The following is a 24,040-nucleotide window of genomic DNA, read 5'->3' on the forward strand; positions in this document are numbered from 1 at the left end:
GGGGGGCTGTCACTATAGGGTAGCTCGTGGTATGATTCGTATTGTTCACAGGTTATAGAATCATTCCATGTTGAATTGTCCTCGTCCGAGACCGGTAGGTCCTGATATCGTGCGCGAGTGTGTTTGTTTTTCTTAGCTCGATTTACTGTCGTCTTTGAGGTATACAGCCTGGTGACGATGACTCGAAGCGGCAATGACTTGGCGAGGCTGACTTTGTACATAGCCGTCGTACAATCGCCATCTCACGCAGCCTGATTCTGCACACCTCATATGCTTTTATTCTCTTCGACACTCCCACACGAGCATGACAAAATGGCGATGCACGCAAACACCTTTCCTGCTCGTCCAGTGCCATGCAAGTAGCCATGGCACCGTTCGAGCACGTTGAATCCGGGCCGGCTTCGCTGCTGCCCCTCACCAACGACGTGCTCTACATGATCCTCGACGACCTGGAGCCCGCCCACCTGGCCCCGTTGACGCAGGGCTGCAGACTGCTGCAGGCACGGGTGCGGCCCGTCCTCTTCGGCACCGAGGGCCGCCGCGACAGGGCCCTGCTCTGGGCGTGCCGTCGCGGCTGCCTGCCTCTCCTGCGCAGATTTGCCTGCGCAACGTCTTGCGCCTCCGGCCGCTCCCGCCGCCGGAGCTCGTCCGCTTCCTGCTCTCGTACGACGGACCGGGGGGACCCCGACCAGCCCACGACGCCTCCAGGAGCACAAGACACCAGACGCCTGCCCCCCCCACCCCATGGCGCGTGCCGTGCTGGAGGGGCACCGGGAGCTGCAGGAGCTGCTCCTGGCCTCGGGGGGGGGGGGGGCCGACATCCACGGCAAGTCCGTCGCGTGGCTGGGAGAGCGGCTCCGGAGCGCGGACCAGATCTCCCGATATACGCGGCGGCGCGGCTGATAGCCCGCGACGGGGGCCGACGCGGTGAAAACGCTGCCTCGCCCGCGGCACGGACCCGAAACCACAGGACCGACGCCTGGGTATAGCTGCAAGAGGAAGCGGCACATCCCGCCGGGCTGGGGCGCGAGGTTCAGGGCGCGCATCTACCTGCCTGCCACACATGTACCTCGCCTCCGTCGAGAACTTGGGACGACGACCAGCTTCTGCGTCCCGCGGAGGGACTCGGGGTTCTGCCTCGAGCAGGGCGCGCCGTCATCGACGACGGCAGGATCGGCGTGCCCCCCGTCCGACTTTGACACGCAGAGGCTCGGCTCGATGCCGTCCATGATCGAGATGCTGCTCGGGAAATCGGGGCACCGACTTCCTGGCAAATGACGAGTTTGGTCGCGTCATCGCCATGCTGGCGGCGCCCGGGCTGAGTAGCAGCCATCTTGCTCGCATACACGACTTTCGGCTTCCGGCAAAGGCAAAGGCTCGCGAGCGGTTGGAGGAGAGCCTGGCCCTGAGCCTTGGCCAGGAAGACACCCTTTCAAGGCTGCGACGTTTGATAATGAAGTGCGAAACGTCACCCTGCCCATTCTGCGTCTCGGCGTAAAAAGTGCCATGCGCAGTAGCCGAGTCTACTCGTGTACGGAAACACACGCTCCGTATAAAAGACACCGAACCTACTGAAACCTAGGATTTTGACCGTGAGTCTGTATGATTGGAATGCCCGAGGTTGAAGGTACACTCGACTCTGACCCAGATGATAATACTGCTTAGTCGTATTTCATACGGCCTTAGATCGACCCAGCTCGCCGTAACTTGGTCGGTTCGGGGTTCCTACGTTTGTTGGCTTCCGCGTTCGTCTCATCATGCGCAAATGGCTACGTTATCGTGGAAGGCGGAGACTGTACTGTTACCGACTGTCTGGCTATTGAGAAACGGGCGGTTGCATAGCTTGGCTCGAAACGGAGCTTGAATTGCTTACAAACCGCTCTATAGATATCTTGTGAACTGATTGTTCAAACGCTTTGAAACTATACAAAGTTGTCTCCGCTATGATGAGTGGGATAGAAAGCTACCTCTGCAAACTTGAGCTGCCTCTGATAGACTGTCTTTGCCTCAATACCCCAAAAACTGCTGCATAGAATATCGTTTGCCGTTTGCGACCCCTGATGACTCCTGATAAGTAGAATCAGACTTTATCATCCTTAACCCTCGATGTAATATCACGAGCGCAACTGCCCCAAGTCGCCCGGACTAGTCCAGGAGGGACTGATATTCCGTTTCGCTTCACGTGTTCCTCGAAGGACATTCTTTCATGCCACATGGCAGCCCTCCAATACTCCCCGGGCACAGAACCTTCAGCCCCCAAATCCTGATACACCCTCATCCTGAAAAAAGGATGTTTTCCTCCGGAAAACATCAGTTCAGTTTCCGTGGCGCAGTATTTACATTGCACAATTGAGACTATTTGACGTTGGTACGCTTGTGAAAGAGCCTCTTCGAATCTTGCCCGTTCATTTGTATAGTGGTAGTTGTGCATATGGCAGCAAGCAGTCACGTAAACAATCTTGCTGTATGATAGCTCCCCAGAGCGTGGCCACATTTTCCAGACAGCTTTTCTCAAATACCTGCCTCTGATCACGCGAGGTGTCGCAGTAAACGATATATCAACGTCTGGGGTAGAAAAGGACTCGTGGTGGGGGGCCAGCAGCATCTCCAAGTATTGCTGCTCCCTCGGTGTTAGAACGAGACGATGATACTTCAGCGTTAGCTGTACATGATGGTATTGTACTCCGTAGCTGCACCATATCGGGCAGAAATAGCGATCGAGGCTTCGGCGGTTGGGACACGGCCGGAGCTCAGGGAGCCCGTGACGGTTTGTGTTATTCGTATCATTTGCTGTAACATCGGCAGTACCGTTAGCATTTGCAGCGCCGCCGAGATGTGTGATACCTGCAGATTTCTGATATTTGGATTCATACGCAAGGTGTGTGGGGTGTCATGGAATAATATGCTGTGTAAACAAAGACAAATATGACAAGCCCATTTGTCGGGATTGTCGAAGGTAAAGATAGTAAGAGCCTCCAGCATCTCGTCGGCTGGAGCGTGAACGGCGTCGTGCCGGAGCCGCTTTCGAAGTGCGTTCCGCAGGCTCCTGCAGGTTCTTTGGAGACAAAGTAGACCAGGTAGCGGGAGAAAATCAATCACACATAGGAGAAGATCCAGGGGAAGTTCCAGCACAAGGCCTTTCGACTTCTTCTTTCGTGTCGCGTTGTCTGACATTCTGAGTCTGGCTGCGGCGTTAAAACGACCCGGAGGACTCTTGTCTTGTGGAGTGCGAACTAAACAAAAAAAAGTATGATTGACTGTCTATTAGAAATTTTGAGATGATAATGTTAGATATTTCAACCCACAAAGTCAATGCACTCGGTGGTGGTTCGCTCCTGACACTGCGGCGGAGTAAATCCCCGCCACCAACATCGTTGGCATCCAACTTCGTGCAGACCAGGACTGGGCTTCAGCCAAGGCGTACAAATACCGTCTTGATTCAGAATGTCAAGCGCGAAGTGCATTTAGATGAAAAGACCAACTTACCGGCTTGGAGAGCACAATGCTTTCTTAGTCTGGGTAACCTGTTCCGCAGCGTGGCGAAGAAGCACTGCAACATTTCTTGTCAATGTTCACGCTCGCTGAGACGATTGATGTAATCTTCGTCGACACCATGAGCCCATTTGAGAGTATCAATACAGCCTACAGTGGGTTTCAAAGAAGCGATCGCTTCACTCAAGGCGGCTGAGATGCCTCAAAATTTCATGAAGGTACCACTGCCTCGGCTATCTCATCGCGATGACTGGGAAGAGAGATCACAGGTAAGCTATTTCAAGAGCTCTAGCAGGTATACATCAGTCAGCCAAGAAGGATCAGAGGTCTAGCAGCATATCTCCCGGACCTGCAAAGAGATGTCTAGCTGCGATCACTTGCAGTCGTTTCGTATTTTGGATGATCTATCGTTCTGTAAAGCTACGTTTGAGCAGTGACTTGAATTGCTCCTGTTCCAAATTTCATGCATTCGATGCCGTTCAAGTCTGTCATCACGCTTCCACTCAGTTGATAGCTGGCGGCATATCTTGCAACTTGATCTATTCTGGCGGGGCGATGCGGATTATGATAATGTTGACCAGATATGGAAGAGAAATTGTAGGCCTGTCTCACCATGATCCATTGCCGCCGTCGACGTAAGGTGGTAGAACCAAGACGCTCAAGATGCTTTTCTGACAGAATAGAGGCTAACAATTTGATTGGCTGGACGTTTCATTTTCAAGAAATAGTTCACATTTTCAAATCCTCTTATCAGTCTTATTATTCGCATAGCATCGTACTGGAGACTCTGTTCACTTCTTCTATTCTCCATAAAATTACCGTCGCTGGCCGCTGCCGCGCAGGCGTCTTTCCCAGCTCACCTTTTGTGACATTGCCCCTCCATCTGTAGCGCGGTGATGATGGCCCACAATTGGAAATCGCTTCAAAATTGCTGCACCACTTCGCAAGCCACTTGTCGAAAGACAATCCGACGAGCCGCCGTGACGAAAACAATAAATATACACCGAGACGTTCGACACATCATATCCATACACGATGGAGGCCGAGATCAAGGCCGCCATTCCCAACATTGACCCCGTGATCTCGGAGTACTCAGTGGGCTACCTCAACCATGCTTCACTGGCATGGTCCGACGACAGTGGTGAGGGCGCAGAGGCCGCATCGCCGCTCGCCGAAGCTGCGCACGCCATCACCGAGCTGCTGGTTTCGGCTTCTGAGCAATCCGACGACAGTTTCCAAGGCAAGATCAAGGCCCTTGTCGAGAAATGGGTAGAAAAGTACGCCGCGGCCAACGGAGGCGAGCGCCACGGGCCGCTGGCCATTCGCCGCCTCGATCAGACCATCCAGGTCAGCACGCAGCGCAACATGTCGTCGACCCTGGCCGTCGCCAGCGGCGGCGTCGATCTCGAGTCCGCCAACGTCCGCAAGGTCGAGTCCAAGGTCGACCGCAAGAAGCTCGAAAAGGCCGAGCGCAAGATCGCCGCCAAGCAGCAGAAGAAGCAGTACAAGAATGTCGAGTACGAGGCTTCGAGGCTGCTCGACCAGGCCGACCCTGCGCAGTCCTATGAAGAGTTCTACATGGCCGTCAACCCGCTCCAGATTGGCAACGCCAGTGCCAACAAGACCAAGGATATCAAACTCGACAATATCGACGTCTCCATCGGAGCCCAGCGCATCCTCACCGACACCACCCTTACACTTGCTTACGGTCACCGGTATGGCTTGGTTGGTAACAACGGTGTGGGTAAATCTACGCTTTTGCGAGCCTTGTCAAGGCGTGAAGTCGCCATTCCCACCCACATTTCCATTCTCCACGTCGAACAAGAAGTAAGTACCGATGTGACTGTGTGTGTACATCAAGGGCGAAACTGACAAATGCGGCAGCTTACTGGTGACGATACGCCTGCTATCCAGGCCGTCCTCGATGCCGATGTTTGGCGCAAGGTGTTGATGAGAGAACAAGAACAGCTTACAGCGGCTCTGGCCGAGCTGGAAATCAAGCGTGCACCTCTCGCTGATACATCCGCCGACGCTGCCAAGCTCGATCGCGAGAAAGAGACCATGGACACAAAGCTTGGTGACGTCCAGGGCAAGCTCGCTGAAATGGAATCTGACAAGGCCGAGTCCCGCGCTGCCAGCATTCTTGCCGGTCTCGGTTTCTCCCCGGAGCGCCAGCAGTTTGCCACCAAGACCTTTTCTGGTGGTTGGCGCATGCGTCTGGCTCTTGCGCGAGCCCTCTTCTGCGAACCTGACCTCCTTCTTCTCGACGAACCGTCCAACATGTTGGACGTCCCCTCCATCACTTTCCTTTCCGGATACCTCCAATCATACCCTAGCACAGTCCTTGTTGTTTCCCACGACAGAGCGTTCCTCAACGAGGTCGCCACCGATATTGTCCACCAGCACTCGGAACGTCTCGACTACTACAGAGGAGCCAACTTCGACTCCTTCTACGCTACTCGTGAAGAACGCAAGAAGATTGCCAAGAAGGAGTACGAGAACCAGATGGCATATCGTGCGCACCTGCAGTCTTTCATCGACAAGTTCCGATACAATGCCGCCAAGTCGTCCGAGGCGCAGTCCCGCATCAAGAAGCTCGAGAAGCTCCCGGTGCTGGAGGCGCCAGAGGCCGAGTACAATGTCAAGTTTGTCTTCCCAGACGTGGAGAAGCTGTCACCCCCCATTATTCAAATGTCCGAGGTCACTTTTGGCTACTCTAAAGACCATATTCTGCTGCGCAACGTGGATCTTGACGTTCAGCTCGACTCTCGTATTGGCATCGTTGGACCCAATGGTGCTGGTAAGACGACGGTGCTGAAATTGCTCATTGGCAAGCTGCAGGCGTTGAGTGGTATCATTTCGGCCAACTCTCGGCTGCGCATCGGTTTCTTTGCGCAACATCACATTGACGCCCTGGATCTGACGGTCAGTGCCGTTTCCTTCATGGCCAAGACGTATCCCGGCAAGTCAGACGAGGAGTACCGACGCCAGCTTGGTGCGTTTGGTATCACCGGCACGACTGGTCTGCAGAAGATGGCCCAGCTTTCTGGAGGTCAGAAGTCGAGGGTGGCGTTTGCATGCCTGGCACTTACGAACCCGCATATTCTTGTTCTAGACGAACCTTCCAACCATCTTGATATCGAAGCCATGGATGCGCTGGCTGAGGCGCTCAATGCCTTCCAGGGCGGCGTGCTCATGGTCTCTCACGACGTGACAATGCTGCAGATGGTGTGCACGTCGCTGTGGGTGTGCGACGGGGGCACGGTAGAGAAGTTTGACGGTGATGTGAACCAGTACAAGAAGAGAATTGCATCACAGGCCGATGCAGCAGGTGTTGTGAAGCAGCACTGAGGTGAGAAGCGAATGATGGTTGTATGCATTTATAGGCGTCACGCGGGGTATGATTACCATGATGTAGTAGAATTTGTCACGATATAAAATATAGCCAATTTCTTGTCATTGATTCGTAAAAGTTGTCTACTCGCCGTACCAGCAGTACCATTCTGGCTTTTGGCTTGTCGTCATTGTTAGTGGGAAGTTGATGACACCAAGACGTATCTGCACGCCAGAGCTTCTGCCTGAGGTCCTCGATAGTGCCGTGCACCATGGTGGGGCACAAACTCATCTCGGAAGTGAGCCCCCGCCAGCCAATCTCCAGTGGTGCTGGGGCAGCTTGCAGAAGGGTTGAAGGGGAGGTGACACTGCGTACCACTGAGGTGCTGATAGTCTATAGGTACCTTAAAAGGTACCTAAGTAGGTAGTGGGTACCTAAGTAGCAGAGGTAGGTACGAAGTACCTGACATACTGGTAGGTATATGCTGGGATGCTACAATGACAAGTGCCTGGATTCGGTAATACTTTGGTGAATGGTGGTACTTCATCTGTTAGAAATACATTCTCTTCTATTCGAATTGCACGGCTGAACTGTCCTTTTCAATCATCCATCCATGGCGACACAATGGTTACCAACGGAACTGTCTCTTGTTGAGATTTGGTGGTGCCTTGCTTTTGGCGCCAATCCCGTTTGGGCAAGGGTCAAACCAGGTGGTAAACAACCGTGACTGGCTGGCCGGCGAGGTAGCTTCCGGGTCCCCTGGCAGGCTTGTCGGCTGTTACGCTGGCTCTGGCACAAGCTGCCCGCTCTTTCCCTGGGGATCGTAGCGGTGAACCAATTTCCACCCCTCGCCCAGGCAAAAAATCAACACCGCCCGGCTCCTCCCAGACCTTTCTCCTCTCTCTCGCGCATCCACATATCTTGAAGCCTTTCCCGGTCTCTCGATACCCGTCCGGTTCTTACATCCTCCATTAACCCCTTTCAGCTTCCCTTTTTTGACATTTTCAAGTCGCCATCATGCGTGAGATTGTGAGTCCATCTCCCCGCCATTGTTCTTGTTGACCCCTCCTCGACGCGTTTCTGAGAGCTTGTGCAGCCCCTGAGTGGTACCCCGCCGCGCTCCCGGCTTGCACCAGCACAAACGCTTTCTTCTCGAGATGGAGGGCATCCAAGAGCTCCGAATACCGTGAATTGTTGCTAACGACTTGCGTCTTTTTGCGTCTGTAGGTTCACCTCCAAACCGGTCAGTGCGTAAGTAGCTTCTGAGGTCCTGCGTTGTGGCAAGTGTCGGCTCTAACAGTGTTTGTTTCGATAGGGTAACCAAATTGGTGCTGCTTTCTGGCAGACCATCTCTGGCGAGCACGGCCTCGACTCCAGCGGTGTCTACAATGGCACTTCCGAGCTTCAGCTCGAGCGCATGAATGTCTACTTCAACGAGGTTTGCTATACCGGCACAACGCGTAGCTTGGCTTCATTGTGGATACTAACCGCGAATTTCTTCAGGCCTCTGGTAACAAGTATGTTCCTCGCGCCGTCCTCGTCGATCTTGAGCCCGGTACCATGGACGCTGTCCGTGCCGGTCCCTTCGGTCAGCTCTTCCGCCCCGACAACTTCGTTTTCGGTCAGTCCGGTGCTGGCAACAACTGGGCCAAGGGTCACTACACTGAGGGTGCGGAGCTCGTTGACCAGGTCCTCGACGTTGTTCGTCGCGAGGCCGAAGGCTGCGACTGCCTTCAGGGTTTCCAGATCACCCACTCTCTGGGTGGTGGTACCGGTGCCGGTATGGGTACTCTGCTCATCTCCAAGATCCGCGAGGAGTTCCCCGACCGCATGATGGCCACCTTCTCCGTTGTCCCCTCCCCCGGCAACTCCGACACCGTTGTCGAGCCCTACAACGCCACTCTCTCCGTCCACCAGCTCGTTGAGAACTCCGACGAGACCTTCTGTATCGACAACCAGGCCCTTTACGACATCTGCATGCGTACCCTGAAGCTGTCCAACCCCTCGTACGGTGACCTGAACCACCTTGTCTCCGTCGTCATGTCCGGCATCACCACCTGCCTGCGTTTCCCCGGTCAGCTCAACTCTGACCTTCGCAAGCTCGCCGTCAACATGGTTCCTTTCCCCCGTCTTCACTTCTTCATGGTCGGCTTTGCTCCCCTGACCAGCCGTGGTGCTCACTCCTTCCGCGCCGTCTCGGTTCCTGAGCTCACTCAGCAGATGTTCGACCCCAAGAACATGATGGCTGCTTCTGACTTCCGTAACGGTCGCTACCTGACCTGCTCTGCCATTTTGTAAGTGCACCTTGTTGGCACCAATTGACACACAACTAACAACCCATTAGCCGTGGTAAGGTTGCCATGAAGGAGGTTGAGGACCAGATGCGTAATGTGCAGAACAAGAACTCCACCTACTTCGTCGAGTGGATTCCCAACAACATTCAGAATGCCCTTTGCGCTGTTCCCCCTCGCGGCCTGAAGATGTCGTCTACTTTCATTGGTAACTCGACCTCCATTCAGGACCTCTTCAAGCGTGTCGGTGAGCAGTTCTCCGCCATGTTCCGTCGCAAGGCTTTCCTTCACTGGTACACTGGCGAGGGTATGGACGAGATGGAGTTCACCGAGGCTGAGTCCAACATGAACGATCTTATCTCCGAGTACCAGCAGTACCAGGACGCTGGTATTGATGACGAGGAAGAGGAGTACGAGGAGGAGCTCCCCCTTGAGGCTGAGGAGCCCATGTAAATTCCCAGTCTTGAATATTAGCTCAGGGCGTTTCTCGACCCAAAAGAGAAGATACCGTTCTAGTGACTATTCACTTCGAGGCAGTGGAAGTAATTATTTGTCTGGGGTTTTTAGATATCCTCGAGAGTGCGTGCAATTCATGTAACAATTGTACACAACCAGTTCAAAATACGAGTACCATAGTACCATTTAATCACTTATTTGTGTATAATTCATCAAGCTGTCTTGGAGAGATGCCGTCATGCTGAAGCTCGGTGTAAGCGCTCCTGGATCAAGGCTGGCCGTGAGACACACGTGACGCGATGAGTAAGCAGCCAAAAGTTCAGATCGCCCGTTAGCTATCCTTTCTAGGACCATAGGAAATGGGCGACCAAGTTTGCGACTGCAGACAATTCTCACCGCAACAATGTTTACGCCCGCGAAAAAGGCGGCAATGGGGACAGTGGCTCGTGTGGCACCACTGTCAGCTGCCTCGCTGCCCGGGTTCTTGATACCGGCGTGGCAATCGACCGCCGCAGCCACGGTCGCGCGACAGTTTTCGACGACCGGGCCACGACCGTCCAAGCTCGGTCGCACACCCATCTCTGTGCCGCCGGGCGTGGAGTTGACTATGGGAAAGCCGAGAGCAATTAACAGCACGACATCGTACAAGCCTAAGATCATGAAGACGATAACTATCAAGGGACCTTTGGGTTAGTGCAGCCCCTTTGTTGCGGAGAATGGAGCCATTGCAATTGCCAATAGAGACAATGCAATGCTGCTTGGACGAGAGATCAAACGGACTAACGATAACTTTGGTATAGGGGAACTGAGCATGGATGTGCCAAATTTTGTGCGAATGGAGCAGAACCTAGAGGACAGCATGGTCACGCTGGCAGTAGACGACGCCAACATTGCGCAGCAAAAAGAGATGTGGGGTGGGTTACTCTCTACGAAAACAGAAGAAAGCCCCAAGGCTCCTCAGATTTGAATACTAACATGGCACAGGCACAACTTGGGCGTATCTCAACAACCACATCATGGGCGTGTCCGAGGGCCACACCGCGATCCTACGACTAGTCGGAGTCGGATACCGAGCGACCGTTGAGGAACGCGAGAGAAAAGCCACGTATCCTGGACAAAAGTTTTTATGCCTGAAGCTCGGATTCACGCACCCTGTGGAAGAGGGCATCCCTGAGGGCGTGACGGTGACGACACCCGCGCCAACTAGAATCCTGCTTGAGGGTGCGGAGCGCGAGGTGCTCATGTCTTTTGCGGGGAGAGTCCGCAAGTGGCGTCCTCCGGAGCCGTACAAGGGCAAGGGTGTCTTTATCAATGACCAGACGATCAAGCTGAAGCAGAAGAAGATCAAATAGAAGACAAGCGCTGCGGGAAAGATGGAAGGCACCTGCACTCTGGTTGGTTGTCTTCTGTGTACTGTCTATATCCTGGATACTTGCCAGAAGAGGCAAAGTACAGGAAAATTGAAGAAAAAAAACGGTTACTCCGTTTATTGTACTATACATTATGTTGTAGCGTTTTATATGGATGCATATATGGAAGATTGCTACTCGTGAACAAAGGGTCTGGGTTGCCAAGATTATGATGCAGCATTTTGCACGCCTTGCGTACTCATTAGTCATGAATTTAGTTTTGCGCTTGCCAGATTTGCAAAATCTAGCTTTTTCCATTTGGGCATTTGAGTGCTTCGGCTGGCCGCCAGGCGAGACTATAAGATGACTTGGCTGATGGGTGAAGCTTGTCTTACCCCACTAGTGAAAGCCTTCCATCACGTCGCTCCCGAGTCGAGAACCGCTACCAAAGTCTATGCAAGCCCATTGACGTCGCGCAATTTTCGTTTGAAAAACTCCATTCTTCTCAGGCCCATCGGCCGACGTTCCGTCACACTGCATCAGCACGAGCAGCCCATTTTAATTCGTCTCTAGTCTACCAAATATATAAGAGGGAACCCCTCCCTTCTGTGTGTGCATGCCTTCCCGTCCCGCATCCCGCCCAGAGCCCCGCGAACCTCGGGCCTCTTATCCTTCCCAGCACCGCCTCCTCGTCGGCATCGCCTTTGTCGCACTGCCTGCCCTCGTTGCCTTGCTTGCCTTCTGGTCTCCCTACAAGCCGCCGCTGCCTTTGGGATTTGCTAACCCGCCCGCCTCGACGACACCAACAGTAGCAAAAGCGTCAGCGCCGCCGCCGAACTCGGACACCCCCGCTGCTGCTGCCGCCGCCGCCGCCGCCGCCATAGCTTCCCTCCTGTCCCCGCGACGGCTCGTCCAACTCTCGGGTCACCTCCTCCACCGGGCGTCGTCGTCTCTCAACACCATGGTCGTCGCTCCTAGATACGAGCGCGAGCTCGAGGTGGCGGAGCTCGCCGTGCAGCGCGCCGCCATCCTGACCAAGCGCGTGTTCCACGAAAAGGCCAAGGGCACCGTCGACAAGAATGACAAGTCGCCCGTCACCATTGGCGACTTTGGCGCGCAGGCGCTCATCATCGCCGCCCTCCAGCACAGCTTCCCCGACGACGCCATCGTCGCCGAGGAGGAGGCCGCGCAGCTCCGCGACGATGCCACCCTCCGCAGCACCATCTGGGAGCTCGTCCGCTCGACCGCGCTCGCCGACGCCGATGCCGAGGCGCGCCTCGGCGGGCCCATTGCCAGCGTCGAGTCCATGCTGGACCTGATTGACAAGGGCAACAGCCCCGGCGGCCGCGCCGGCCGCATCTGGACCATCGACCCCATCGACGGCACCAAGGGCTTCCTCCGCGGCGGGCAGTACGCCGTCTGCCTCGGGCTCATGGTCGACGGCGACGTCAAGGTCGGCGTCCTCGGCTGCCCCAACCTGCCCGTCGACGACGCCGCGCGCCTGACGGCCGAGAGCGGCGCCAACCAGACCGACGCCGAGGGCCACGGCGTGCTGCTCGCCGGCGTGCAGCACCACGGCGCCCACAGCCGCGCGCTGACCGCCGGCGCGCTCGCCGCCAGCAAGCACATTGGCATGCGCCCGCTGACGGACCTCTCGGCGGCCACTTTTTGCGAGAGCGTCGAGGCCGCGCACTCGGCGCACGGCGACCAGGCCAGGATCTCGGAGGCGCTCGGCATCACCCAGCCCAGCGTGCGCATGGACTCTCAGGCCAAGTACGGCTCCATCGCCCGCGGCGCCGGCGACATCTACCTCCGGCTGCCCGTCAAGGCCACCTACCAGGAGAAGATCTGGGATCACGCCGCGGGCGACCTCATCGTCCGCGAGTCCGGCGGCCAGGTCACCGACATCCACGGCAAGCGCCTCGACTTTGGCGCTGGCCGCACGCTGGCCAACAACAAGGGCGTCGTCGCCGCCCCCGCGCCGGTGCACGGCAAAGTTCTTGCTGCCGTGCAGGAGGTTCTCAATATCCAGGCCTAAAGATGACGGTGTGACATGATGGGACTAGACCATTTGAAAAATTTATGGAAAAGAATGATATAGCGTGCACATGATCGATTGAGGCGTACAAGCCATTTTGGTGCCAAAGTTTGTGCCTTGGGAAGCCAGAAAATGCACTGCGGTCGTATGAGTAATTCAAATTCAAAAAAAAGTTAAACCTAGAATGACAATATTTGCTGCTTAGTTGTACATGTATATGGTGATGGTGAATGGGCACCTATAAGCCAATTGCACCGGTGGTGGTGGGTAAAATTTCCAAAGACGCCCCAATGCCGTGCACCGCTCCTCTGCCTCCTCAACCACCCACCGTCATCGTCGCCACCAACACACAAGACGCACAAACAAAGATCCTGAAAAAGTTTTCGACAATGACGACCTCGCCCGCGCACCTGCGATCCCTCTACCGCGCCATCCTGCGCGAGCTGCCGCCGCGGCCGATCCTCGCCACGCCGCGCACACCATTGCACACGCAGCTGCGCGCCACCTTCTCCTCAGCATCCCCTTCCTCGGGCGAGGGCGCGGGCGCCGTCGCCTCCCCTGCTGTGGCCGCCGAGCTGGTGACGTACCTGCGCTCGCAGCGCACGTACGCGACGCTCCTCGAGCGCTACAACCCGGGCATGGACATGGACGAGACGGAGCGCGTGCGCCTGACGGCCAGGAGGGTCGGCATGGACCTGCCGGTCCTGGCCAAGGGACGGCTGTAAAGAAGCAGAAACGAACGGAGGAAAAAAACCCCCTCCCCACGGAATTAAGAATGGGACTGCCATGCCTAGCAAAATCATAGGCACACATGGATCGATGCTGTAAGAGTACCGGAAACAAAAGAAGTGAGCCAGCTCGGTGGCCTTTTCTATCCACCGAGGATACCGAGGATACAATGCATAACTTGAGAGCGAGATGGTAACCAAAATGTACAATAATTTATTGATTGCAACATCATGTTGCTACTGTATTATATACTGGCCAACAAAGGTTGTCGAATACAAATCCCCGCCAGCATCGCCTTTTTTTTCTTAAAAAAAACCAATGCTATTATCTAGCACGGAACATCATGAGCTATACGCCAACCACCGGCGATCCAGTCTCGCAGCCTTGATACCACCTCTACGTAGACTTGGCGTTAAACACCCTCGAGTGGCTCACGCTCGTATCGTTGCTGTGATAGTAATCGCTCTCCTTGGCCGTGTTCATGTATAGGTCAACCACCCACCACGACAAGTCCGTGCCGGCCACCGCGCCGGGGTGGTCCTCTGTTTAGGTAGAAAGTTTCTGTTAGTCCCTTTTTTTTCTTCTTTGCTTCTTCTTCTTCTTCTTCTTCTTCTTCTTCTTCTTCTGTTGAGACCCTCGCGTGTTTTCTTTGGCCTCCTTGAAAATACAAAAAAAACATACCCAGATACGTGTGGAAGCTCGTGCACAGGTTGCCCGACATATTGAGACAGGTCCCGGCGGCGTACGCCATCCACGCGTCCTCGGTGAAGGCGGCGTGCGGCGCCTGGAACTGGTCAACCGTGAGACGGTATCACATGTTGATGTACTGGCCGGCGATGACGTCCTGCGGCGCGCCGAGGGACAGCTCCTGGAACTTGGAGACGTCTTCGGTAGGGGCGGCTCGGGCGGTGCTGAGGATGGCGAGAGCGGCGGCGGTGACGAAGAGCTTTATGGTCTGCTGGTCTGATTGTTGGTGCGTCTTTGAGATGTGAGGAGACAATGCGAATCGGGAACAATTCGTACGCTCTTATACTGCGCAAAGAATCTGTTCCATACAACTCTATACTGTGGCTGTTTCCCGCTGCAGTTGGCTACGACGTGTTGGTGAAGCCAACCTAATAATATACGATGACAAGTGCCCAAAATCGTCAATCAAGAAACCGACAGAGGCGCTTCACCCCCGCCAACTCGAATAAGCCGTTTGTGCTGACTTGCTTCGCAACCATGGATATCTCGTAAGCATCGGCAGCCTCACCGGACCCATGCAAATGAGCTCGGCAACGTCAGTCGGATGCACGGCTAGTTGAGGAAAGGTCTGCTTCCCATAGATCGGGGTGCGAGCTGCATCCTGCGAACCGCTTGTAGGCTTTCTGAGTCATGTGTATGTACAGCTGCACAAAGATTATCTTGAATTTTCTACGTCAAAAGTGTCGTGCTGCTGAGATGATGCATCTGAATGTAAGTCCGGCCGTAAATAGCAATCTTCAAATATTTCTCAAGTTCCTTGGGTATCAACATGTATGGGAATGCACACATGCGTGCAATGTATAAGTGTATATAGTAGGGAGGTCATTCCTCTTCGCGCACAACGAACTCGCCTTCCTCCAGCGTCTCGTCCCAACCGCCCGTCTCTAAGAGCCATTGTCGTGTGCGCTCCTTGACGTTCTTCAGCTCCGCTCCTAGAGCGCTGTTCCACTGCTCCTGCACCTCGCGTACCTTTTCCTGCAAGTCCTGCGTCAACCTGCGCCCCTCATCCTGGCGCATTTTTTGTGCGCGAGCCAATCTAGTCTCTGCGGCTATTGGCGCACCGTCTGGCTCCTGAAGTTGTGTTTCTAGCACGCGTCCCTTTCCGTTGACGACGGCTTCTTTGACTTCATGGAGAAGACAAAGGAGGTTGGTATGCGACTCGATGAACTGGTAGGTGCTCTTCTCGGCGTGGACCAGTAGGCTGAAGAGGTACTGCAGTGGGTGGTCATGGTAGGCCGGGTTCTCTTCGAACTCAGTAGCAGGGATTTGTATCTCGAATCCCTCTAGAGTAGATGGGATACTGTCTACCAAACCGTGAAGGGGGGGCGCAATGTCCCAGAACGCAGACAATTGCAGAGCCACGCCATGCTGTACGGCAGAATCCACAACGGCCCGAAAGTCTCGAGTGCGGTTGAGAACCTCATTTGCGTAGGCATTCTCACGATTGGAAGCATCGGCAGCGAAGAACTCCTCTGCAGATTTCAGTTTTTCAGTATTGCCGGATAGTCGATACGGCGTAAGAACGACGTCGCGATATCTTGCGTTGCGGTCCGTCAGGAGGTCGAATATGGTCCTGTGCAGAAATTCCCGCGTCTCAAAAATCCACTTAAGGAGCGTGAGCTTTTCGAGGAGCTCTGGTCTGTCATCTCCTTCTTCCTGAGGCATGTCGGCGTCGTTTTGACCGCTGCCAAACAATTGGCTGGCCAGATTGTCAAAAAGTTCAGTTGCCTTGGCTATCCGTAAGCTGAGGAGCTCATTCAATGGTACGATGACTCCATTCTGGAAATGCTCATATTCCGTTTTCTCCAATTCCTTGGCCTTGTCTCTTTCCCGGGCCTCGGAATCTGACTCGATCGCAGCAGCATCGGCATATCCGATATTGCCAGCGGCAGTTTCCTTTTGAAGATTCTCTCTTAACGCTCTTCGACGCTCGGCCGTAGCCGCAGCAAAACCATCACGCCGCTTTGAGCTTTCCAGTGCAAATCTCTCTTTCGTATCATCCATCTCGGCAAGTTCGCTCAAGCCGCGCACCGCCGTTCTGGTCTCCGTCAGCTCGGGATGGTTATTGTTTACGGCAGGGTGATGGCGAGGATATGGCGGTGGCATCGTGACCAAACGGGACACATCTAGGCCCTCGGTCTTTGTCGCTGGAGAGGCTGTTGATTCCGTCGAAACGGTCGAAAACCGTTCTGGATTCGGTGTCCAGCTAGATTCGTCTTGTTCATGCCATCCGGTCTTTTCGCGAGGGTATTGTGACGACGATCCCTCGCCCGCTCCCGTGAACTCTGCGCCTTCTTCAACCCATTGATCCTTGGAAACGCCCATGTATTTTGATTCTCTTTTCGACCTTTCCCACCCTCGGGCGGGTTCTCCGTTTGAGTCTGTCTCCCACCAGCGGCTGGGCGGTCTACCACGGGAGCTGTTTTCGTGATTATCGCTGACACTCATGCTTAGTATGGGTGAGAGGGATGGCATGTAATTGGTGCCGCCATAGTTTTGGTTACCGGCTGCACTCGCTGTTGGTGAGTGCGAAATACCTGCAGATGTTGGTGCTGAAGTAGATACACCATCACTTGTTGAACTCACGCCGCTGGACTCCAGCTGCGATCGGCTGGGACCAGCCGAGCTAGGCGTCCAGTCTTGCGAAGTAGCAGAGGCTCGCCGAGAATTTGTCATGGGGCGGAACAGATCTCGGGTCAGATCAAAAATCTCCGATCCCATTTCACCAATAGCGCTAGCATATCGTTCTCGTCTTAATCTCGACTCGTTGACGATGAAGTCGGCAAATAGTCGCACACGATCTGCATCGGAGGCAGCAGTAGTCTCTTGGGCTGCAAAGGCCCGAAATCGTTCAATCGTGTTGACGGCAAACTGGTCCGCAGTCTGAAGTGTCACTGCTTGTTTAGAAGCTGTAGTACCTGCAGAGGGCGGTGGCCGAGAAGAGTCTCTTGGCTGAGAGCCAGAGCCAGATCTTTTATGCAGTGGTGGAGTCGGCAGCGCTTTGGTTGCCGGCGCGAGACCTGACGAAGAGCCAGGCTTCTTCTGGAATGGCGAGAACGGAGGAGTAGCCGTTTCGAACCCAGGCAATTGTGCCGAGCCTGGACCCCGAGGAGTAGAATTTCGCGAATCAGCTAGTGCTATCGAATCCCCTGAACGAGGAGGCTCTGTACGACCTGCACTGCGTGGCGTAGATTTCGTAATGGTCAGACGTCTACCCAGCCCGTTCGCTGAGTTTGGAACCACAATATCGGATACATGATGTGATTGAGCAACCGCATCAATGGAGCCATGGGAAGTATGCCGACTTTCTGTTCGACGCTGTAGTATGGTTTTGTCGTGGCGGACAGCGCCAGCCCGGCTGAGACTACCTGTGCTGGAAGCTGAGCCCAGTGGTTCCGTCACTTGATTAGAACGTCTGGCAACATCCGTATCTATAGCCAAGCCGGGGGATCGCCGCGTTTCAGGCTCAACAGGCGCTTGCTGGGCAGGCGCTCGCTGAGCGTCAGCATCAACCCAGTCAGCGGGTGTTGGCGGGACTGGCCCAAGCGAGGTGATGCCGCTGGGTGGTGGTCGCCGGGTTGGTGGGGAGATGATCGGCACTGCATTTCGGTCCACGCTTTGAACACTTTGCGAGCGAGAGCCCGAGGGCGGTGGTCCTGGGGGCGGAGGCGGGAGTGGCATGCCAGGTGCCCACCTTGTTTGCGATGTCGACCGCGATCGATTGGAAGTCGGAGTGTCGATGGCGCCAGTCGAGGCGGCTCTGCGAGCTGCAGGAGGAATCCCTTCCGTAGACGGGCCGGCAAATGGGCGCTGAGGCTCAGGAGCATAAAAGGAGGCAGGACCCATGCTTCTTCGAGCGTGAGCCGTGGGATGTGCATCGGGGGGACTGGTCTGCTGCTGTTCTGGCTCTTTCCTCCGCCCGAGGGAAGGTAAACCGAACCGACGTTCACGAGAGCTTCCGCGACCTACTGTACCGGGAGGCGGCGGAAACGAAGGGTTTGCTATAGTTTCGGGCGAAGCATGATGCAGAGCTAGATTCGATGTCATTCTCGGCGACGGCGTGGACACTGGGGCAACTGCATGCTCAAATGCGGTACTGACAGGCCGCTGCTGTCGACTCCTCGGCGGACTATATGGAGGAGGAGGAGGCGGCGGCGGCGCCGAGGCTAAGGGAGATTAATACTTTGTTCTCGAAGAATGAAAACGGATAGAGTTCGAGAGCTCACCTTGGGCCTCAGCGGCGTATTGAAGCTGTCTCTCTGGCATTGGAGGCGCACCGGGCGGCACCCATTCCTGGGGATTATATGGCTGAAGAGCACTCACGGGAGTGTGTGCCGACAGGATATGCGGCGAGGCCATGGAGATGGCAGATATAGGCGTACTGTGCTGATGGCCGACGAGAGATCCGAGGGCAGAGGTAGTTAGCGGGTTGAGGCCCTGGCGCAGACGGGCAGGATCGCGGGGAGAAGCCATGCTGGACGGGACCCGGTCGCGCGCAGCCGCGGCCGCCCGCAGTCAGAAAATGGGCTGAACTTTCCGTAACCGGGACCCGGTTGGTTCCAAAGATAGAACCGCGTTTGCCAATTGTGTCAAGGTCGAGTCGAGAGGAAAAACCGGCCGTGGCCAGGGCGGCAGTCGATGCGGCGGGTGAAGGCTTTAGGAGAGTGGATGCTGTGTGCTGCAGGCCGCAGCCACTCACAAGGACAAGACACGTTGTGACTGGCCCGGGTAGTTCATGGGGTGAGCTTTTTGTCGCTATTTCTGTCTCGAATCCATTTGCGCGATCTGGGGACTTTGGCTCCAGTGAGATGCGTCGGCCCCCTGGCGTATGCAGGAGGACACGACTTGTTTTATTGCTCAAGATTTGACAACTCGGATAGCGAGAGTTGAGCCAGCTGGCGAGCCAGCTTGCAATCCAGTGAGGCGGTATAGCTATAGCTCACCTGGATGGCGACGTTTACAGTGGCATTCTATGCAAAGGAAGATAATTATGCGTGGGGGCCTTTCGGACACCCGCAGAGGTCTTTGCGCAGTGCTGGGGCGTGGGTGATGGTGAAGTTGACCGACGAGGAGGGAGGGTGATGCACGCACCTTTAGCAAACTAGTGCCAGGCAGACCATCAAGAGGGGTGGCAAGTTGCATTAGCCTGAAGGTGTGAAATATGATGTGCCGAGACAGAGGGCATGAAGAGGCTGGGTGTTGCTACACAGGTCGCAGCTGTACTCCGTACACCGTGACCGGCCACTCTGATACCAAGAGCCGCTCTGTTACACAACTGCAAAGCTCTCTATTCTTGTTCAACCTTCGCCCCCCTCTTAATAACCTCATCATCGCCATGCGTGCCCAACATGCCCTCAAAACTGCGACATCATCGCCTGTTAGACTTGGACGGGACGGCCAGAGCCAGCGTTGCGTCTCGAAACGCCAACAAGTCTGACAGTGCGAGATCCGCTTCTACAACGCTGCAAAGTTGGACCGCCGCCTTGAACTGTCTCCGCCATTGTAGTACGCTGTACTGTGAGAGCGACCTGGCAGGCATCTCTGTACGTTTTCACGGCCATGATCTCGAATATTCTATATTCTCCGTCCCGCCGACCCAAGCTCACCATACTAAGTACTCCGTACCGAGTAAGTAGCAAGTAACTGCCTCCAGGCCTCTCAGAACACGATAGTACCCAGTAGCTAATCAAGTTAGTGGAAAGGGCCCCTGCCTGGACAACCTATAGCGACTTCGATAACGACGGGCAGCGCTCTCATACTGCGTCATGATTGGCCACTACTGAGGAATCCCCATCGGTAGCGTGGTTGCTCGGCGCTTAACGACAACATCTGTATGGTAGGCTTCGCAACCAGTCTCTCCAGCATGAATTTCTTGCCTCAGAGAAAACGTCCGAGGCCGAGCCTTTGGGGAGCGGGGTTCTCAAGGGTCGAAAGCCAAGCCTATGTTGCCTCCACCACCCGACTGAAGCTATCTGCACCAGCTGACACGTGGTCCGGCTTCGACACGGCTCCTTACTTGAGAATATCGAAATGCAGCGGTCTGGTGTCTTGCTGCTATTTTTATACTTGCATGCAGCTGCCTGATGATCGTTCTACGGGCTGCACCCGCGCTGAGGAGTGGCGTCCTGAGTTCTGGGACAACTGCCGCTGCCAATGCTGATTACGGAATTCGACAGCATGTTGAGCATGGCTCGCAGTGTGGTGAGGGGCGATTGTGGCAGGCCATATTCTGCTTGTCTTAACCTCACAAATATTTTGATTACGCATCGAACGTCTTGTTCTTCAGTCCTCGTGGTGTAGTTATATTGTGACACAAAATCTGCGCGCTAAAAGAAAGAAATCGAAGGGCAACTTTTCGTCCTGGTTTTCTTCTCATGGCGACTTCCTCCTTCTTCTTTGCCTCGTCATCTCTCGCCAAAGGAGAGAATTCTATCTTGTCTTTTTGCAGATATCATGCTTGATGACTGCACAAGTTACATCCCATCATCTCCGAGTAATTTGCCAACGTCTGCTTTTTGCCATCCTCATCGCCATGGGCGTTTCGTGAGGATTTGAGGGCGAAACTCTTCGATTGCCATCACCTCGCATAAATCAGCTTAGAATCGCTTTTATATTCGTTGACAGCTTTGTCCTGCACAAGCTTTGAAAACAAGCTTGCATAGCTAGGTAAGCGGGCAGCGGGCGCAAAATGGCAGTGCCCCACTTCTACCTGGTGTGGGGGCACGAGCTCTTGAAATTCTAGAGGATTCTTCAATCTTTCGTTCCTTTCTTCTTCTCCTCGTGCTCAGCTGGCTGTTGCTCCTTCACCTAACGCTCTATCGTCATCAACGCCGTCCTCGATTTTGTATCTCAAACTTGTAAGTCTCTGCTCCCTATTGTTTGTTCGTCATTTTTCTGCAATTCCCATCGCATCCTGATGATACACCAGCTGGCACCAGTCATAGAGTGATTTGTACTCCCTTCCTTGATGACCAATATTGCTGTGGTCTTAGACCATTTCTGACATGCACTTGTTCAATTGATTTTTCTTGACCCGGACTTAAATCTGTAGCCAATTTGGATCGCTGACTAACCGGTTCAATGTCAGGTTCTTTGCTATCCACCCTTCGGACGACACCGCACGATGGTCCTGCACAATCCTAATAACTGGCATTGGGTCAACAAGGATGTCTCAGCTTGGGCCAAGGAGTGGTTCGAAGAGAACCTACTGAAGCTGGAAGTTGAGCAGGGAGATGTGAAGGCCAAAATCAGCAAGATCCAGTCTATGGACGGTGACGTTGATGTCAGCCAACGCAAAGGCAAGGTCATAACCATTTTCGACGTAAAACTTGTCCTTGAATACTCCGGTCAGTCTCTTTGATTTAGGCGGTTGACGCATTGCTAACTCAATGTAGGCTCCGCCCCCGACGCCGATGACGTCTCCGGAACCATTACTGTCCCTGAAGTCGCCCATGATACGGAGGAGGATGAGTATGTTGTAAGTAGATGTCTGACCATCGTAGAGCTCTACCACGTGCTAAACTGTTCGTAGTTCGATGTCGACGTCTTTGCCGAATCGAAAGAAAAACAGCCCGTCAAGGACCTCGTGCGTACAAGACTGGTTCCAGAGCTCCGCAAGGAATTCCAGAAGCTTGCTCCTGCCCTCATTGACGAGCATGGTAGAGATATCCAGCATGCCGCTGGCTCCAACCCCTCCAGTGGCTTCTCGACACCGAAATTGTACAACCAGCCCAGTAGCGAGACGAAGCAGGCCCCCGCTGCTGCCATTAAGTCCAGCGCTGGAGGTGTTGTGAACACCACGACCGTCACTGACAACGAAGAGTTTCGCACGACTGCTGAAGAGTTGTATCAGACTTTCATTGATCCTCAACGCATTGCTGCCTTCACTCGTTCGCCACCCAAGCTCTTTGAAGGTGCTAAGCAGGGTGGCAGGTTCGAGCTCTTCGGTGGCAACGTCTCTGGCGAATACATTGAACTTGAACAGAACAAGAAGGTTGTCCAGAAATGGAGGCTGGCTCAGTGGCCTGAGACTCACTTCTCCACGCTCAAGATTGAATTTGACCAGAATGACGTGGACCACGTTACCGTCATGCGTGTCACCTGGGACGGCGTACCTGTTGGTCAAGAGGAAGTCACCAAGCGCAACTGGCTTGAATATTACATCAAGAGTATCAAGACTACTTTTGGGTACGTCAACGATTCACCTATTATTGCCAATATGTCCCACTAACAAACAGCCTTTAGCTTCGGCACCATCCTGTAAAAAATACATAATACGCACAACAACGATAAATCGAACACGAAATTAGACCAAAAGTCGAAACGCTCTAGATGGGGGTAAAAGCAACGGAGTTTGGGAAGGCTTTCACCGCGGCGGCGGAGGAAACATGTCATTTGGGTAGCATCTTTCAATGGTCTACTTTAGGACCTAGCGGCGCGTAGATACGATGGACAAGAGCGGCCTTGATGAATAGAAGAGCTATTTCATAGGTTTTTGACTCTATTTATAATGTTGCAATCGCTGTGGATGAGATCTAGTGATGATGATGACTCTTGAAAGGCAGCTCTTCACGAAATTTGCGAAACGCGTATTCGCGAACAAATATGTCTGCCAGGTTATCTCTGAAACCCAAGTCATACATATTTTCTACATTCTTCAGCTTCCACACTCGCTGCCAGTCCCCTTCTCCAGCAAGAGGCGGCATACCCTCACGAACCACAGGGGGCTGGCCGTCAACTGTGGCAATGACAGCCATTTCGGGCTCGACGGGCCAACGGGAACAGGACGGCTCAGCTCCAAAGTCTCGTTGACGTCCACGCCGAATCGGGCGAGTGAATGCATATCCGTCAGCCATGTCTTCGGCCATGTCGGACCACTTGAGCGACTCGTTCGTGGTGGTGCCGCAGTAGACGTGGTAGAGCGTATAGAAGAGCAACGCCCATACCAGCGGCGACGTGAGAGCCGCGAGAAGAGTCGTCGCACCGAGACTGATATCGCGCTGCATAGCCCAGCTCCAGGCAACGAGATAATTGTTCAGTCCGTAACCTGCCGGCGGCCACACAGACCAGTCGGGAAAGCGGCCCTTGACGACTCCCGAGAGGATAGAGAGACCAAGGAGACCACCGTAAGAAGTAAGAACCGCAGTAGAAAGGAGAAGCAATAGGAACCAGTGGTGATTGCCATAGCCGACGCAGAGGTTAATGAAAACACAATGATGATCTGCCTTGGCGATGCAGCGCTTGCAGATACCGCAGTGCTTGGAACGAGCCGGCTTGAGTAATTTGCACGTCTTGCAGTAACGACCCGGGTGAAAGAGGGCATGGTCGTAAGGGTACAGCGACATGTAATAAGCGTGCGTTTCGGGCGTGATAAAGCCAGGGTCGCTGAAGCAAGCAAGGTACAGGAAGGTGTATGGTAAAGCAACAGCAATGAGGGCCGTCATTTTCGTGAACCAGCCGATATATGACCACGCCGAAGGAAGAAAGAGATATTCACCTCCAACAAGCATGGTCATAAAGAATACCTGGATCATCATGTCAGCTGGGTTGAGAGCGGGCGGCTCGCGGAAGAGCATACAACTACGGTGGGATGCCTGTCGTAGAG

The 24,040-nt window shown here is 54.4% G+C and overlaps 9 protein-coding genes across 9 annotated transcripts; 7 read left to right on the forward strand and 2 right to left on the reverse strand.

The window, feature by feature from the left end:
* Positions 1 to 365: 365 nt before the first annotated feature.
* Positions 366 to 1,278, forward strand: V2A60_006819 (uncharacterized protein; the record flags this gene model as incomplete). Its single annotated transcript, XM_083258110.1, has 2 exons — positions 366 to 663; positions 971 to 1,278. 2 exons carry the CDS (start codon positions 366 to 368, stop codon positions 1,276 to 1,278), a joined length of 606 nt encoding a protein of 201 aa, XP_083114236.1.
* A 3,249-nt stretch (positions 1,279 to 4,527) lies between these two features.
* On the forward strand, positions 4,528 to 6,843 carry V2A60_006820 (protein GCN20; the record flags this gene model as incomplete). Its single annotated transcript, XM_083258111.1, has 2 exons — positions 4,528 to 5,319; positions 5,377 to 6,843. The coding sequence occupies 2 exons, from the start codon at positions 4,528 to 4,530 to the stop codon at positions 6,841 to 6,843; spliced, it is 2,259 nt and encodes a 752-aa protein (XP_083114237.1).
* A 1,000-nt stretch (positions 6,844 to 7,843) lies between these two features.
* Positions 7,844 to 9,570, forward strand: V2A60_006821 (beta-1 tubulin; the record flags this gene model as incomplete). The annotated part of the gene is made up of 5 exons (XM_083258112.1): positions 7,844 to 7,855; positions 8,054 to 8,077; positions 8,142 to 8,264; positions 8,330 to 9,120; positions 9,171 to 9,570. The coding sequence occupies 5 exons, from the start codon at positions 7,844 to 7,846 to the stop codon at positions 9,568 to 9,570; spliced, it is 1,350 nt and encodes a 449-aa protein (XP_083114238.1).
* Positions 9,571 to 9,976: 406 nt separating this feature from the next.
* V2A60_006822 (mitochondrial 54S ribosomal protein uL6m) lies at positions 9,977 to 10,925 on the forward strand (the record flags this gene model as incomplete). Its single annotated transcript, XM_083258113.1, has 3 exons — positions 9,977 to 10,262; positions 10,374 to 10,487; positions 10,558 to 10,925. The coding sequence occupies 3 exons, from the start codon at positions 9,977 to 9,979 to the stop codon at positions 10,923 to 10,925; spliced, it is 768 nt and encodes a 255-aa protein (XP_083114239.1).
* Positions 10,926 to 11,538: 613 nt separating this feature from the next.
* Positions 11,539 to 12,960, forward strand: V2A60_006823 (uncharacterized protein; the record flags this gene model as incomplete). Its single annotated transcript, XM_083258114.1, has 1 exon — positions 11,539 to 12,960. The coding sequence occupies one exon, from the start codon at positions 11,539 to 11,541 to the stop codon at positions 12,958 to 12,960; it is 1,422 nt and encodes a 473-aa protein (XP_083114240.1).
* A 290-nt stretch (positions 12,961 to 13,250) lies between these two features.
* On the forward strand, positions 13,251 to 13,685 carry V2A60_006824 (LYR motif-containing protein; the record flags this gene model as incomplete). The annotated part of the gene is made up of 1 exon (XM_083258115.1): positions 13,251 to 13,685. One exon carries the CDS (start codon positions 13,251 to 13,253, stop codon positions 13,683 to 13,685), a length of 435 nt encoding a protein of 144 aa, XP_083114241.1.
* Positions 13,686 to 14,085: 400 nt separating this feature from the next.
* V2A60_006825 (uncharacterized protein) lies at positions 14,086 to 18,909 on the reverse strand (the record flags this gene model as incomplete). Its single annotated transcript, XM_083258116.1, has 5 exons — positions 14,086 to 14,231; positions 14,371 to 14,479; positions 14,531 to 14,668; positions 15,277 to 18,602; positions 18,663 to 18,909. 5 exons carry the CDS (start codon positions 18,907 to 18,909, stop codon positions 14,086 to 14,088), a joined length of 3,966 nt encoding a protein of 1,321 aa, XP_083114242.1.
* A 2,650-nt stretch (positions 18,910 to 21,559) lies between these two features.
* Positions 21,560 to 22,699, forward strand: V2A60_006826 (activator of Hsp90 ATPase; the record flags this gene model as incomplete). Its single annotated transcript, XM_083258117.1, has 4 exons — positions 21,560 to 21,782; positions 21,831 to 21,913; positions 21,968 to 22,623; positions 22,681 to 22,699. 4 exons carry the CDS (start codon positions 21,560 to 21,562, stop codon positions 22,697 to 22,699), a joined length of 981 nt encoding a protein of 326 aa, XP_083114243.1.
* Positions 22,700 to 22,970: 271 nt separating this feature from the next.
* On the reverse strand, positions 22,971 to 24,011 carry V2A60_006827 (DHHC palmitoyltransferase-domain-containing protein; the record flags this gene model as incomplete). The annotated part of the gene is made up of 1 exon (XM_083258118.1): positions 22,971 to 24,011. One exon carries the CDS (start codon positions 24,009 to 24,011, stop codon positions 22,971 to 22,973), a length of 1,041 nt encoding a protein of 346 aa, XP_083114244.1.
* Positions 24,012 to 24,040: the final 29 nt, after the last annotated feature.

The sequence above is a fragment of the Cordyceps javanica genome, chromosome 4 (genome assembly GCF_051103115.1).
Source record: "Cordyceps javanica chromosome 4, complete sequence".
In the NCBI taxonomy this organism is placed as follows: Eukaryota; Fungi; Ascomycota; class Sordariomycetes; order Hypocreales; family Cordycipitaceae; genus Cordyceps; species Cordyceps javanica.